Source organism: Oncorhynchus tshawytscha, linkage group LG29 (assembly GCF_018296145.1).
Source record: "Oncorhynchus tshawytscha isolate Ot180627B linkage group LG29, Otsh_v2.0, whole genome shotgun sequence".
Classification (NCBI taxonomy): Eukaryota; Metazoa; Chordata; class Actinopteri; order Salmoniformes; family Salmonidae; genus Oncorhynchus; species Oncorhynchus tshawytscha.
Window position 1 is genome coordinate 16,643,723 of NC_056457.1, and position 15,984 is coordinate 16,659,706.

The following is a 15,984-nucleotide window of genomic DNA, read 5'->3' on the forward strand; positions in this document are numbered from 1 at the left end:
CTGGATAGAGGGGCGAGAGAGGGGGACTCACTGGATAGAGAGGGGGAGGGAGAGAGAGAGGCCTCACTGGATAGAGATGGGGAGGGGGAGAGAGGCCTCACTGGATAGAGATGGAGATGGGGAGGGGGAGAGAGGCCTCACTGGATAGAGATAGAGATGGGGAGGGGGAGAGAGAGGCCTCACTGGATAGAGATGGGGAGGGAGAGAGAGAGGCCTCACTGGAGCGAGCCTCAGATAGAGATAGGATGGAGGGGAGAGAGAGGCCTCACTGGATAGAGATGGGGAGGGAGAGAGAGAGGCCTCACTGGATAGAGATGGGGAGGGAGAGAGAGAGAGGCCTCACTGGGTAGAGATGGGAAGGGAGAGAGAGCGAGGCCTCACTGGATAGCGATGGGGAGGGGGAGAGAGAGAGGCCTCACTGGATAGAGATGGGGAGAGACAGAGAAGTGGAGAGTGGGCCATAGAGAGTAGTGATCCAGTTCCAAAGCCCAGGGCGATACTCCGCATGCCTCAGTGAGCACTGGCTATTTCAACAACGTGCCATCCCCCCCTCCTCTCTGTCTCACTGGACGGGTCACACAGACACATTTCGTGGCGGATTGGGTTTCCCCTTTGTCACATGCAGACATTGAACTTTGGGGTTGTTGGGGTGAGAGCATTCTCATGGACTCAGGGGAAGTTAGCTGCTGTGCCATCACACTGACTGGCTGATTGGTTTCCCAGACAGGATCCATAGAAAAAGCTATGAAAAGCTATTAGCCTACTGTAGCTACCTAATACGAACTTCTGTGTCGACCTCTGATAAGTCAAAGTCCTTGATTTAGGCTAGGCCTTTTGCTTTTACAATATTGTAATAATATTGGCCGGATGAAAAATCTGAACATGTTAATGAAGAAATCCTCATTCTGATTTGATAAAATAGTGCCATCCTTTCAGCTGATCAAAAACTACATTCCAAAGGTCTTCAGCTGTCTGTATGAATTGAGTGGTAGAGTGAGATCAGTGCTGTTGACCAATGAGTGACCTGACCTGGTTCTCATGTGCCCTTTGTGTGTGTGAAGACTGGCGTGAAGGGAGAGGTCCCAGCAGCTAGCCCATAGAGCTGCACTCCCTCCTCCCTCCCTGCCTGCCTGCCTGCCCATGGAAACTAACCCACCACCGCTGTTTGCTCAGGACTTGTATGTGTGTGTGCACGTGTGAGTGTCTCTCTTTCCCTCCCATATTGAGCCCATTGACATGCACTTTCCCCTAGGCTGCCATGTTTCCACATGTTGGCGCTGGCTCAGGAGACTTGGACCCTTCACTCAACATGGGGTCACCTCTCCTCCCCCAGGGCAGCTTGGCTCTCCTCTCTCTCTCTCTCGCCAATGTGTTCATTCAATTATTGTAACTGTGCTGCTGGTTGTAATGGCACACTGTGTGCGCGTATGTGTGTGTGCGTGCACTTGTGTTTCAGAACAGCAGAGACGGATGTTATTCGACTTAATGAAATGCTAAGTGGGCCTGGGGAACAAGTTTACTGCAGTCTCTCTCGCTCTCTCGCTCTCTCTCTCTCTCTCTCTCGCTCTCTCTCTCTCTCTCTCTCTCTCTCTCTCTCTCTCTCAAGTTTAAAGAAGCTTTAAGTGGAGCCCTGTGGTGCCCTGGAGTAGCCTGGGGGATGGAAGTGGTGTTAGCATTAGCATTAGTAGGGAGATAATTGATTGGCCTGCTAGATTAGCATCTTAAGCTAATGCAAAGGGCACCACACTGCTGACCTCCGCTAACAGTCACTCCAGTCCATATGGAGCCCCTCTGTGACTCGACTGCTCACCTGGACAAGGCTGTAATGCTCCCTGTGGTGGGGGCTACTCAATGGACAAGTACTGGAGTAGCCTAGAAGAGAAAATTAGATTGCGCATGTTAACAGGATGAGATGCCCTACTACTCTCCTTTTGAGACTGACCGTTCAGCCTAATGTGTATTATGTTGAGAAGAGGGGGATCGTTCAGCCTAATGTGTATTATGTTGAGAAGAGGGGGATCGTTCAGCCTAATGTGTATTACGTTGAGAAGAGGGGGATCGTTCAGCCTAATGTGTATTATGTTGAGAAGAGGGGGACCGTTCAGCCTAATGTGTATTATGTTGAGAAGAGGGGGATCGTTCAGCCTAATGTGTATTATGTTGAGAAGAGGGGGACCGTTCAGCCTAATGTGTATTATGTTGAGAAGAGGGGAACCGTTCAGCCTAATGTGTATTACGTTGAGAAGAGGGGGACCGTTCAGCCTAATGTGTATTATGTTGAGAAGAGGGGGATCATTCAGCCTAATGTGTATTATTATGAGAAGAGGGGGATCGTTCAGCCTAATGTGTATTACGTTGAGAAGAGGGGATCGTTCAGCCTAATGTGTATTACGTTGAGAAGAGGGGGACCGTTCAGCCTAATGTGTATTATGTTGAGAAGAGGGGACCGTTCAGCCTAATGTATATTACGTTGAGAAGAAGGGGATCGTTCAGCCTAATGTGTATTACGTTGAGAAGAGGGGGATCATTCAGCCTAATGTGTATTATTATGAGAAGAGGGGGATCGTTCAGCCTAATGTGTATTACGTTGAGAAGAGGGGATCGTTCAGCCTAATGTGTATTACGTTGAGAAGAGGGGGATCATTCAGCCTAATGTATATTATTATGAGAAGAGGGGGATCATTCAGCCTAATGTGTATTATGTTGAGAAGAGGGGGATCGTTCAGCCTAATGTGTATTACGTTGAGAAGAGGGGGATCGTTCAGCCTAATGTGTATTACGTTGAGAAGAGGGGGATCGTTCAGCCTAATGTGTATTACTTTGAGAAGAGGGGGACCGTTCAGCCTAATGTGTATTATGTTGAGAAGAGGGGGACCGTTCAGCCTAATGTATATTACGTTGAGAAGGGGGATCGTTCAGCCTAATGTGTATTATTATGAGAAGAGGGGGATCGTTCAGCCTAATGTGTATTATTATGAGAAGAGGGGGATCATTCAGCCTAATGTGTATTATTATGAGAAGAGGGGATCGTTCAGCCTAATGTGTATTATTATGAGAAGAGGGGATCGTTCAGCCTAATGTGTATTATTATGAGAAGAGGGGGATCGTTCAGCCTAATGTGTATTACGTTGAGAAGACTGGGATCGTTCAGCCTAATGTGTATTACGTTGAGAAGAGGGGGATCGTTTTTCATAGCTGTATCGGCGTATAGCGTTTGCGGATGACATTTTTTGTGTATTAGAATGTAATCTTTTAGAATAGAATATCCCTTAATTGCCGCTGCACTTCCGTTAGTCTTAATCCCCCCCCCCCAAGCCCATTGTTGATCTGCTGTTCAGACCTCAGTTGACAACCCGTCCCCTGCCTTTACCCCCTCTCTTCTGTACGACCAGGAGGGGCCCCATATCATCAATAACCCTGTCAAAAAAAGAAGGCTGAGTGAAGGATAGGAAGCGATCCCTCCCTGGCGATTGGCAGTGCCCCTGTCAGCACCATTCAATATGGATAGAGCTGTTTTGTTTTTTATTTTTTTAATACAGAAGGGAAGTAGAGCGGAATGCATTTAGCCTGTTTAAGGTTCTGGCATGTGGAATCAGTGGAAAGAGGGGGGGGACGGAGGGGGGGGACGGAGGGGACGGGGGGATGGACGGAGGGAGGGAGGACGGGGGGGGGCGGAGGGGATGGACGGAGAGGGACGGGGGGGATGGACGGAGGGAGGGAGAAAGAGAGGGAGGGAAGGAGACTGAGGGAGAGAAAGTCCTGGTTGTAATAGATTTAGTGTTTTTCCTTTTTCCTCTTATTTTTTTATATTTATTTTTAAGCTGATGGATATTTTGAGGCTCCGTGAGGAATGAGGAGAGGGAGGGGGTGGTGAGGCTTCTGATGAGGGTCAGCCTGAAATTAAAGAGAGCTATTCATGCAATTACAGTATGAGGCGGAAAGGGGGGGGTGCGGATGGTTTGGGGGAAGAGGGCTCCAAAGCTCTTTTCCAGGCAGGATGGAGAGGGGAGGGGCTGGGTGAGGGAGGAATGTAGCCTCATTGGGCTCCCTGGGCCCCAGATGGAAGTTTATTTTGTCAGTGGTGCTCCATGGCGGCACGTGAGGGCCCAGACCGTGGCTGCCAGCCCAGAGAAGGGGAGGATAAGAGCAATGGAGGAGGGTTAATCTCCGGAGCAAGGGGGATAGCCCATCTCAAGCAAATCTACACTGAGCTCTACAGTGCCCGATGGCACTTGATCGTTTTGTCAGTCTGTCCCATCAATCCAACCCACTTCACCTTCCTCCTTCCATCCTCTTTCTTCTTCTCTCTCGTTCTCATCCTCCATTGATCATAGTGGCTAGTTTTTTGTTTGAGTGGTGAAACAAAACAGGTCACCACAAAAATAGAAACAGACTGGACGATTCCCATGTTCAGTTTCGCTGAAATGGGTCGGGGATCAGTGGGATCTATCTTTCTTTGATTGAATGAATCCAGGGCACGGGAATTGTTTTGTCCGCTCAGACTGAACACTGATTTAGGTCACGTTCAAAGATATCCCATCCACGTAAATAGTTTGACAAACTAGTATCGTGGAAATTGGTATCAAAATTATTATATTTCATATTAACCACTGATCCCAATACATACTATTCATCATTACATTTGCAGCAGATCAGATGAAGCAATGATTGACCTGTTGTACTGAGAGCTAAGGGCCCAAAACCTAGAAATATTATACTCAGAAAGACTCCCATATTCTCTGAAATGGGGCAATAGGCTACGTTCCAATAGTTTATTTTGTACATGTGATGTGTGTGGCACTTTGGCATTAAGAGTTCATGTCACTTTGTGTGAGCCCTCTCGGATTAGAAGGGGGTTTCATCCCCGGTCCCACCACACCAAAACAGTACAGCAGCAACTGGCCAGACGTGCTCTCATCATCCAAAACAGCAATGACCTAGTTATGAATCCGCCAGATTTATTTTCCCTGACGCCCCTGGTGCACTCAGTGGTTAGAGGCTCTAAGAGGCTAAACTTTCAGCGCTAGGCTATAATTACTGGCCGTGCTAACAGAGGAACCAGTTTGTGTCCTCGGTGTCTGTGGAGAATACATAGAGAAGGGGAGGCTCTGAGAAACTTTTCCCCCTGTCCCCCCTAAAAAAACGCTTTGGTTCTGTGCTGTGTTGTCTGAGTTTCCTCTGCCAGTTGGACATCCCTGGTGTCCGGCATTATACTGGTCGCAAAGTTCAAACAGAATCCACTCTGTTTGGTACCAAGTGACTAATGTTGAAAATATCCAGATTTGTATTTATTTCTTTGCAGTTGGGGCAGTTTGTTTCCCCTAATGGTGGGTCAGGACTTGGGACCAAGTCACAGTTGTAGTTTGAGACTCAGCTGTGATGATTTGATTAGTGGGTCACAATGCTGAAACATTTAGCAACCACTGAGTTGGAGGGAAAACAAAGCTGATAACATGATTTTCCTGATGCAGCCTTTAGTTAGTGCTCCATGGGGTGTTCGTGGCTGACCATATGGAGCAGAGTGCTTTACCAGACCTCGACCTGGGAAGGAGGTCTTCCTCTGTTTAGGTTTAATCCCACTCTGTTACCGTCACAGACCTTAAAGCCAGGTTACTGTATCTCTACCCATCTCCTCTACCCTTGACTGACACCTGATGGTGAGGCGGTGAAACTGCAAGGGTTTTTCCATTCTCTCTCCAGAATTGCCTTAAGAGACAATAACAGAAAAGCACATTTCACCCTCAGCTAGAGAGTTAGTTATATGCTGTGTCTCACGAGTTAAAGGGCAATTCTGCCACTTTTCAACCTCATTCATCTCCAGCACCAAACCAGTGTCTACATATGTGAAAACAGCTCAGTGGTAAAACAAAATGTTTTTTTTTACTAGGTAGTATTGAAGGTAAATTAAAACGTTGATTTTCAAAACCTGCAGCGAGTTTCGAGCCCAAGGGAGGGTATTTTTCTTGCTCCCCACCTCACCGCTGATCTGTGTTTGAAAAAGCACTTTTTAACTTTTGACTATGGACTTTTTAACTTCATATATAATATGGTATTTTTCACATATGTTGACACTGGTATTGCGCTGGCAATAAGGAAAATGAGGTTGAATAGTTGTGGAGTTGCCCTTTTAAACTACCTTGTTTTCTTACCTCCACGATAGCTGATCTGGCAGGACATGAGGGGTGGAAGCAATATAGCGGAATCCTATTCACCTATCAAGTGTTAATGAAGAAAAAGACCTGAGGAAAGGACTTTCATTCTCCACGTATTGAGACATGGCCCATGTGTTTTAATATCACTCAAGGACATTACTGTACACTCAGATGTGCAGGCATGGGCTCACTATGTGACTCACCTGTCTGGAAGATAATAAAGATAATGAATAAGGAGAGGTTGTTGGCTTTCTCTCTCAGCTGTCTGCCCTTTGCAGAGTACATTGACTGGAGTCATCACTGATTTTCGATGGGGCCTCGCTCTCTCGCTCGCTCTGTGACGGGTTTGGCCAATTGTTGGATGATGGATCCTATACTCGGAGAGGGACGAGACTGGGTAGACAGACCCCACCCAGGCTTAGCCACTGGACATGTCATCCCAGGTGCAGCCGAGGAGCAACACAGTACTAGCACAACAACCGCTCCAGAGAAGTAGGATTACTAGTAATTCCATAATGTGCACAGCGCAACACCACAGAGCAACGCAGCGTACAGCTACACCACCTGAGAATATAATACAGCATAACCCACAACCACATACCGTGAGTTTAGACCCATGTGACAATACAGTACAGCAGGTTCTACATGAAGCCTACCACTCAGCTGACCAAAGTCTGACGTCCCTCTGATCTACCTTTCTGTGTTTTCAACCTGGCATGTGGCAAGCGCTGGATTTTCAGCCTTAGAACCAAAACAACTTCTGAAACTCCCTCCCTACCCAGACAGGACCCAATTCATGTTGGCTTCAAGGGAGCCCTTGTCTATTTTTGATAAGCCTCAGTCTTTCAACAAACTTTCTCGTGTCTCGCTTTCCAACTTAATTGGGTGGCAGTCACTGCGGGTCAGGAGTAAATTAAGTTAGTTTCACGTGTCACATAAGGTGTCGTGTGGAAAGGGGCACAGGGTGGTGGTTTTTTCCCCTGCTAGTTCCTCATGTCATCAAGACTCAAGACTGGAAAAAGTACCCAGTTGTAATACTTGAGTAAAGGTAAAGATACCTTTTTAATAGAAAATGATTCAAGTAAAAGTGAAAGTCACCCAGTAAAATACAACTTGAGTAAAAGTCTAAAACTATTTGGTTTTCAATATACTTAAGTATCAAAATTAAATGTAATTGGTGAAATATACTTGATTATCTGAAGTTAAAGTATAAATCATTTCAAATGTCTTACATTAAGCAAACTGGATGGCACCATTTTATTGTATTATTTTTCTTTAAGGATGGCCTGGGGCACACTCCAACATCATTTACCAAGCATGTCTTTAGTGAGTCTGCCAGATCAAAAGGCAGTCAGGATGACCAGGGATAAGTGTGTGAATTGGACCATTTTCCTGTCCTACTAAGCATTCAAAATGTAACAAGTACTTTTGGGTGTCAGGGAAAATGTATGGAGTAAAAAGTACATTATTTTCTTTAGGAATGTAGTGAAGTAAAAGTAGTCCAAAAAAATAAATAGTAAAGTACAGATTCCCCCCAAAAATGCTTAAGTAGTACTTTTAAAGTATTCTTTACTTAAGTACTTTACACAACTGGTACTATGAGAGAGATAAAACAAGACTTTCAAATAGTATTGAGTTTACAGTCTGTTGCTTGCCTGGTATTTACTTAGCCACATGATATGATGTACACAATGGTTACCTAATAATGACCTTTTACATTTGTTGGCATTAATTGAAGCAGTGCTTTGTAAGTACTAGGAAATAGACATAAGACACCGTTGTTTGTAATAACCATCTGAAATAGGACTGTAAAATAAAGTATTATCCCTCAGGCACTAAGAACTGCCAGTGATTTTAAAAGGCAAGCCGTTTCCGTTCCATGTCATTTAGTTATATTAACTATATTAGATATTTTCATATTAACTTTGTGGCGTACTGTGTTGTGAAATATTCATCATATTATTCACAAAACACAATCGTATGATCATGTGGTGAATCAAACCGTGTCAATAGTGTTATTGTAGTGCACTATCCCTAATTAGTGTGCTATGTTAGAACCAATCCTTCTAGCGAGATGGAGCCTTCCACACACTCCCTTTATCTAGATACAATATCTAACTGTCTCCCATGGGGGATACTGGAATAGACTCAAGTTCAAGTCGTTTTGACATCCCCCGGAGAAGTTTTGGAACAGAGTGCCATTGCTTTAAGCCACACACACACACGGCACCTCTGAAGCCTCCGAAGCCAAGAGGAGACCCATGACCTTGTCTGGTGAACTAGCAGGACTTATCACTGTCTGTGGCTGGCTACAGAGGGAAACAGACTCTTAAAAAGAGTCTCTCCTCATTAACAGTGGCCATATATCATTATGAAGGGTTGTCTATGTCAACACCAGGAGTGGATCACTCAACAGCTAGCTTCAGCCGGGGCAAAATCACCCAGGTGGTGGAATAACAGTAAAATGTTCCACCTCAACCCTGGAATGTCAAATAGCTGTACAGCTAATGCTACTGTCCAGACCTAGCTTGAAGGCAGCATAACCACCACCACCAGACAGGAGCCCAGACCTAGCTGTAAGGCAGTATAGCCCCCACCACCAGACAGGAGCCCAGACCTAGCTGTAAGGCAGTATAGCCCCCACCACCAGACAGGAGACCAGACCTAGCTGGAAGGCAGCATACCCCCACCACCAGACCAGAGACCAGACCTAGCTGGAAGGCAGCTTACCCCCACCACCAGACAGGAGACCAGACCGAGCTGGAAGGCAGCATACCCACCACCACCAGACAGGAGACCAGACCGAGCTGGAAGGCAGCATACCCACCACCACCACCAGACAGGAGACCAGACCTAGCTGGAAGGCAGCATACCCACCACCACCAGACATGAGAAACACAGTAATCACAGTCATCAATCATTCAGTGATTGGTCATTGAGGACAGGCTATCCCAGACTCTCAAAGAATATAGCAAACCACTGGTTGAGGTTAAGATGTTAGTGACAGAGAGAGAGTAGTGAATTGCAAAATGAAAGGTTTGAATGTTTGTACTGATAAGATGTGTGGTTTTACATCCAATGCACACCAGCATATAGCCAGCCTGTCAAATCCGAAAAGCAAGCAGCTTGTAAAATACTACTATTACGGTTTCAACTTGGTTGTGTGTTTGTATGGAAAAGATGAGATCTTTAACCGGTTGGTGTGTGTCCACAGTGCAGCAGGAGGAGAGATCTTTAACCAATGTGTGGCGGAGCGGGACGAGGCCTTCAAAGAGGAGGACGTGAAGAGGTTGATGAGACAGATCCTAGAGGGAGTTTCTTTCCTCCACAGGAACAACATGGTGCACCTGGACCTCAAGGTCAGTCCCTGACCCCCTGCTACATGCTTTACCAAGGTTCTTGTTATATGCATGTGATCACATCGTCCACCTTGTGGTTAAAGGGATAGTGTGACATTTTGGCCATTTTTTTTTTCCTTCTGCTTACCCAGAGATGGATGAACTCGCGAATACCAATTTTTTGGGAGGTATGCGTGCAGTTTGAAGGACGTTGCTAACTAGCAAAAAAGCTTAATTGCCAGAATGTTGCCCTATCCCTTTAAAGATGGACTCCAGCTTTAATATCGCTGTTTAGACGCAGTACCAAACACACGCAAGTTAGCCACACTGGACCTCCTCTGAGGCCGCTGTGTTTTTCTTTCTTCCTCTCCAGCCCCAGAACATTCTGCTGACCAGCGATGCTCTTCTGGGGGACATCAAGATCGTGGACTTTGGTCTGTCCAGGATGGTGAGCAGCAGTCAGGAGCTCAGGGAGATCATGGGGACCCCGGAGTATGTGGGTAAGTAGTGCAGCACATGCCATTTTGTTATGGACATCATGGTCACTGCACTCAACATGTCCAAAATCTTTAAAGGGATAGTTCACCCAAATAAAATAAAGACAAATGTTTTGCAGCTCCAGAAATCCTGAATTACGAGCCGATTAGCACAGCGACAGATATGTGGTAAGTGGCATTTCACTGTGCTGTAACTTAGTGCAACAGTACGTTGTATGGCTTGTGATTGAATTATCCAAAAGCTTATTTGAAAAAGGGATAGAAAATGGAAAACTTCACACATGAAAGAAAACAGCACCGTTCCATTATGCACATGTAAAGTTCTGAGTTTATCTTCGAGAGAAAATCTGGAACTTATTTCCCATGGCTGTCTAACCGTCTGTCACTGTAAATGGCTGACAGGAGTATTGGTGTGCTGGCCTATGTGATGCTGACGGGCATATCTCCCTTCCTGGGAGAGGACAAGCAGGAGACATTCCTCAACATCTCCCAGATCAACATCAGCTACCAGGAGGAGGAGCTGGAGCATGTAGACCAGGCCGCCATCACCTTCATCAAAGCCCTGCTCATCAAAGAACCCCAGTGAGTAATGACACTTTAAAGCCCTAAGAATGAATACAAATATAAATGCAACATTTTTTTTTTTTTTTTTTTACTGAGTTACTGTTCAATTGAAATAAATTATTTTGGCCCTAATCTATGGATATTACATGATTGGGCAGGGAGGCAGCCATGGTTGGGCCTGAGAGGGCATATGCCCACCCACTTGGGAGCCAGGTCCAGCCAATTATAATTAGTTTTTACCCACAAAAGGGCTATATTACAGACATACATACTCCTCAGTTTCATCAGCTGTCCAGGTGCCTAGTCTCAGACAATCCCGCAGGTGAAGAAGCCTGATTTGGAGGTCCTGGGCTGGCATGGTTACACGTGGTCTGCAGTTGTGAGGCCAGTTGGATGTACTGCCAATTTCTCTAAAACGACATTGGAGGTGGCTTATGGTAGAGAAATTAACATTAAGTTCTCTGGCAACAGCCCTGGTGGACATTCCTGCAGTCAACATGCCAATAGCAACACTTGAGACATCTGTGGCATTTTAGTGGCCTTTTATTGTCCCCAGCACAAGGTGCAGCTGTGTAATGATCATGGTGTTTAATCAACTTATTGATATGCCACACCTGTCAGGTTGATGTATTATCTTGGCAAATGAGAAATGCTCAGTAACAGGGATGTAAACAAATTTGTGTTCAAAACTGCGCTTTTTGTGCTAATGGAACATTTCTAGGCTCTTTACACTTGTTGCATTTATATTTTTGTTCAGTGTATACAGTGCATTTGGAAGTATTCATACCTCTTGACCTTTTTCACATTTTGTTACGCTACAGCCTTATTCTAAAATGGATTACATTTAAAAAATCCTCCTCTCAATAACCCATAATGACAAATGACAAAGCAAAAAAATAATGCTATGAGTAATGCTATGAGACTTGAGATTGAGCTCAAGTGCATCCTGTTTCCATTGATCATCCTTGAGGTGTTTCTACAACTTGATTGGAGTCCACCTGTGGTACATCTAGTTGATTGGACATGATTTGGAAAGGCACACACCTGTCTATATAAGGTCCCACAGTTGAGAGTGCATGTCAGAGCAAAAACCAAGCCATGGTGTCGAAGGAATTGTTCATAGAGCTCAGAGACAGGATTGTGTTGAGGCACAGATCTGGGGAAGGGTACTAAAAAATGTCTGCTGCATTGAAGGACCCCAAGAACACAGTGGCCTCCATCATTCTTAAATGGAAGAAGTTTGGAACCACCAAGACACTTCATAGAGCTGGCTGCCCGGCCAAACTGAGCAATCGGGGGAGAAAGGCCTTGGTCAGGGAGGTGACCAAGAACTCAATGGTCAATCTGAAAGAGCTCCAGAGTTCCTCTGTCGAGATGGGAGAACCTTCCAGAAGGACAACCATCTTGGCAGCACTCCACCAATCAAGCCTTTATGGTTGTGGCCAGACGGAAGCCACTCCTCAGTAAAATGCACATGACAGCCCGCTTGGAATTTTCCAAAAGGCACCTAAAGACTCTTTGGCCTGATAGCCAAGCATCACGTCTGGAGGAGACCTTGCACCATTCCTACGGTGAAGCATGGTGGAGGCAGCATCATGCTGTGGGGATGTTTTTCAGTGACCGGGACTGGGAGACTAGGATGGAGTGAAAAATTAATAGGGCAAAGTACAAAGATCCTTGATGAAAACCTGCTCGGGACCTCAGACTAGGGCGAAGGTTCACCTTCCAACAGGACAACAACCCTACACACAGCCAAGACAGTGCAAGAGTGGCTTCGGGACAAGTCTCTGAATGTCCTTGAGTGGCCCAGCCAGAGCCCAGACTTGAACCCGATTGAATATCTCTGGAGAGACCTGAAAACAGCTGTGCAGAAATGCTCCCCATCTTACCTGACAGAGCTTGAGAGGATCTGCAGAGACGAATGGGCGAAACTCTCCAAATACAGCTTTGCCAAGCTTGTAGCGTCATAGCCAAGAAGACTCGAGACTAATCGCTGCCAAAGGTGCTTCAACAAAGTACTGAGTAAAAGGACTGAGTAGTTGTAAAAAAATAAAAATGTACATAAATTTGCAAACATTTCTAAAAACCTGTTTTTGCTTTGTCATTAAGGGGTATTGTGTGTAGATTGGTGATGGAAAAAAACGCTTTAATCCATTTTAAAATAAGGCTGTAACATAACATTTAGAACGAGGGGTCTAAATGCTTTCCGAAGGCATATGTCATAAAATAGGTGCCTTGGGCAATCAAACCCACAGCCTTGGTGTTGCATGTGCCATGCTTGCTGAAACCCACCAAGCCAACGAAGAAGGTAGATATTCCCATTGATTCCCTGGCCTCTCTCCTTTCTCCCAACAGGAACCGTGCCACAGCAGAAGAGTGCCTACAGCACCAGTGGCTCCAGCCAAAAGAGAAAAAGGAGGCAGAGGCGACAACAGCGGTGAAAGAGACTATCAGCCCAACCAAGTGCCCCTCGGAGCCAGCCAGCCCTGAGAGCCCCATCAGGGAAGAGGAGAAGGAAGGGCCTGTAACAGAGGAGCTGGTCGTGGTGGCAGCTTACACACTGGGCCAGTGTCGCCAGTCAACGGACAAGGAGGTCATAAACCCCGACCAAAAGGCTATCTCCAAGCGCTTCAAGTTCGAGGAGCCCTTTAGTGCCCTCCAAGAGGTCCCTGGGGAGTTCATATACTAAAGGACACAAACCCACAGACACACAGACACACACACACACACACAGACATCTCAACCTTTACACAAGGGGTCTTCGCTTCGGTCCTGGAGAGGTACTGGTTGTGTTGGGTCTCCCTCCTGCCGTTCACTAACACACCAGCTAATTCAGCCGATCACAGCCCTAATTGGTTGGTTAGTAAAATCAGCTACATTAATGATGGCTTGGAGCGAAAGCCTTCACCACCCAGTAGCTCGCCAGGAACCATAGTGGAGAACGCCTGCTCTTACATCTAGGTGAAAGCGGTACAAAATGTCGCACTTACAAACCAGAATAAATATGACACTTTTTAACCCACCTCATGGTCTGAACTCGTAAGCCAAACTCTATTTTTTATTTTATTTTTTTCCTGTTGTTTTTTGTCTTATGTTGGTGCTGCTTTACTATACATGGGGAATCGTTACTCCAGACTAAGGCCTAGATTCAGTCAGATCAAGCGTTAACCCATATCCGACACCCGCAGAGCTGATGTTTTGGCGGTGTCGGAAGTGGAACTGCGTTGGAGCTGTCAAATCAGAGCTGCTCTTGTGATTGTCACGAAACCACAGCCATCCCACTTGCATTAAAGTTCAGGACGAGAAAGTGTAGGCGATATAGAAATAATGACGCTCGAATGGAAAAGCAATGAGCAAAATAATGATGATTTCTATCCGCCTAATCGAAGTGTAGATTACGTCTCACATTCCAGTGTTCGAACTTGTAAACAAGGCTGCATGGGATTTCTCTCAATGTGACACTGTGCAGCCAATGACGATGTGCGCTTTAGGTATAATGCCGGGATCCGTTGTGGATTTGACAGCTCTAACGCGGTTCCACCTCCGACAATGTCAAAACATCAGCTATGTGGGTTTCGGCTTAAGCCGATCTGATTGAATCTGGCCCTAAGCCTTGTTGTGATACTTTGTTTTGTTTTTGTTTTCTTCTTCTTTGGTGCCATGCTTGGAGAATTAGCAATAACTTGGGCCATAAATGCAATTGTATCTTTTTTTTCCCCTTCAGTTTTTTGTCCATGTTTCGTCAGGCCATCACTTTTCTTAAGGTGTTTTGTTTAAGGTTATAGATATCCTCTAAAATGGGAACGGGGGGAGAGAGGGTTAATTCTATGTATGTGAAACAAACGTTCTGTTGCTTTGGGAGTATATCTCTAAATAATACTGTTTAAAAAGCCCTTGCACACGTTTGACCCAGAACTGGGAACATCCCATGGGTTTCAATCTCTTCGGCAATAATTGCAAATAATTTACTTGTTTTTGCAGACGGCGCTTGTTTTTCTTTCCTAACTCCCAATAGTAATTACTGTATATCAAACGAGAGGCTCCTTATTATGGGAACAAATTTGTACATGAATGTCCTGATACTGTAAATAAAGATAAGTCTCTAAACCTTTTTTGAGTACGATTTGGTTTTTGTGTTGTGGCCTTGAATGAAGACATTTATTTCAGAGGAGATGACATGTAGTGTGTGTGTGCATTTTCAGAGGAGACGACATGTAGTGTGTGTGTGCATGCATACGAGTGTATGATACATCTGCGTGGACACACTGGCAACTGTGTCTGCTGGGTGAGGGAAAGGGCAGGCTATTTGCCAAGCATCAGTGTGATGCCCCTCAGTCGAGGTCATAATACACATAAAACCTAGCGGCCAAACAGAGAAACGGTTCTAATCGTTTTTCCACTATTCATTTTTCCCATAGAGGATTTTAGAAACACTTAAAAATATGGGCTGTGTTTCGTGTAGTCTTACCCTGGCTTGACATTTTGATAACTATGATACTTTGATAACTATGAAAATCCGATCTGAAAAATGCTAATTAGCATAAAAGTAGAAATCATGGAAGACAACTAAATCCCTGCTAGCTCCTGCACGTAATTTCTAGCTGATACCTTTGCTAACAGGTATTGTGTCAATTTAAAATTTGCACAAGACCGTTGACAGAATTGTCAATTTTAAAGAAATGTAGCCAAAATATACATTAATACACTTAGTTAACATTCGATAGTTAATCCAGAGTTCTGACCTTTGCCTCGATTCGACAGTCTCGTCCAGATCATCATGACAGTGGACGATTTGAAGGGGTGGCAGGTAACCTAGTGGTTACAGCGTTGGGACAGTAACGGAAAGGTTGCTGGATCGAATCCCGGAGCTGACAAGGCAGTTAACCCACTGTTCCCAAGTAGGCTGTCATTGTAAATATGAATTTGTTCTTAACTGACTTGCCTAGTTAAGTAAAGGTTAAATAAAAAAATTAAGAATAGCCACATTAGCAGATAATTAGCATTTCATTTTTGGGGGGTGAATACAGGTGAATGAATATATTGATAAAAGTCACCTTGTCCTAGAGAGATTTACACGGTTGTCAAAACATCACACCAGGTTTTATGGGTATTACAACTCATAATGTGGCACTCTATTAGCCGTTCATATACAGCTGTTAAGTAGACTTCTCTGGTCTTGTCAGTCCTCTCCTCTTTCTCTCCCTCTCCACTTCTGGTGAGGGTTGACTTTCCAGTGGGTGTTCTTTTTACTACCACCCTCCAAGACCATTATCTTAATGAAAAAGTTATTGAGCCAGCAATTTGTTTACAACCAGTAGTTCCTCAGTCCATTGAGGAACTCATGCCTTTGGGTCTGGGTGTTGAATGATACATTATATTTGTCAGGAACGCAATAAGGAAGGGATCTATTCACTGTTTTCTGCCAAATGACCG

General features: G+C 45.1%; 1 protein-coding gene across 1 annotated transcript in view; it reads left to right on the top strand.

The window, feature by feature from the left end:
* stk17a (serine/threonine kinase 17a) overlaps positions 1–14,662 on the top strand; it is a 41,929-nt gene extending 27,267 nt beyond the window's left edge. Inside the window, exons 3-7 of the mRNA XM_024392781.2 lie at positions 9,367–9,511; positions 9,864–9,990; positions 10,107–10,155; positions 10,390–10,569; positions 12,907–14,662. Of these exons, the coding sequence (XP_024248549.1) occupies positions 9,367–9,511; positions 9,864–9,990; positions 10,107–10,155; positions 10,390–10,569; positions 12,907–13,240 (835 nt within the window). The 3' untranslated portion in view covers positions 13,241–14,662. The remainder of the gene's footprint in view (positions 1–9,366; positions 9,512–9,863; positions 9,991–10,106; positions 10,156–10,389; positions 10,570–12,906) is intronic.
* The last annotated feature ends 1,322 nt before the right edge of the window (positions 14,663–15,984 follow it).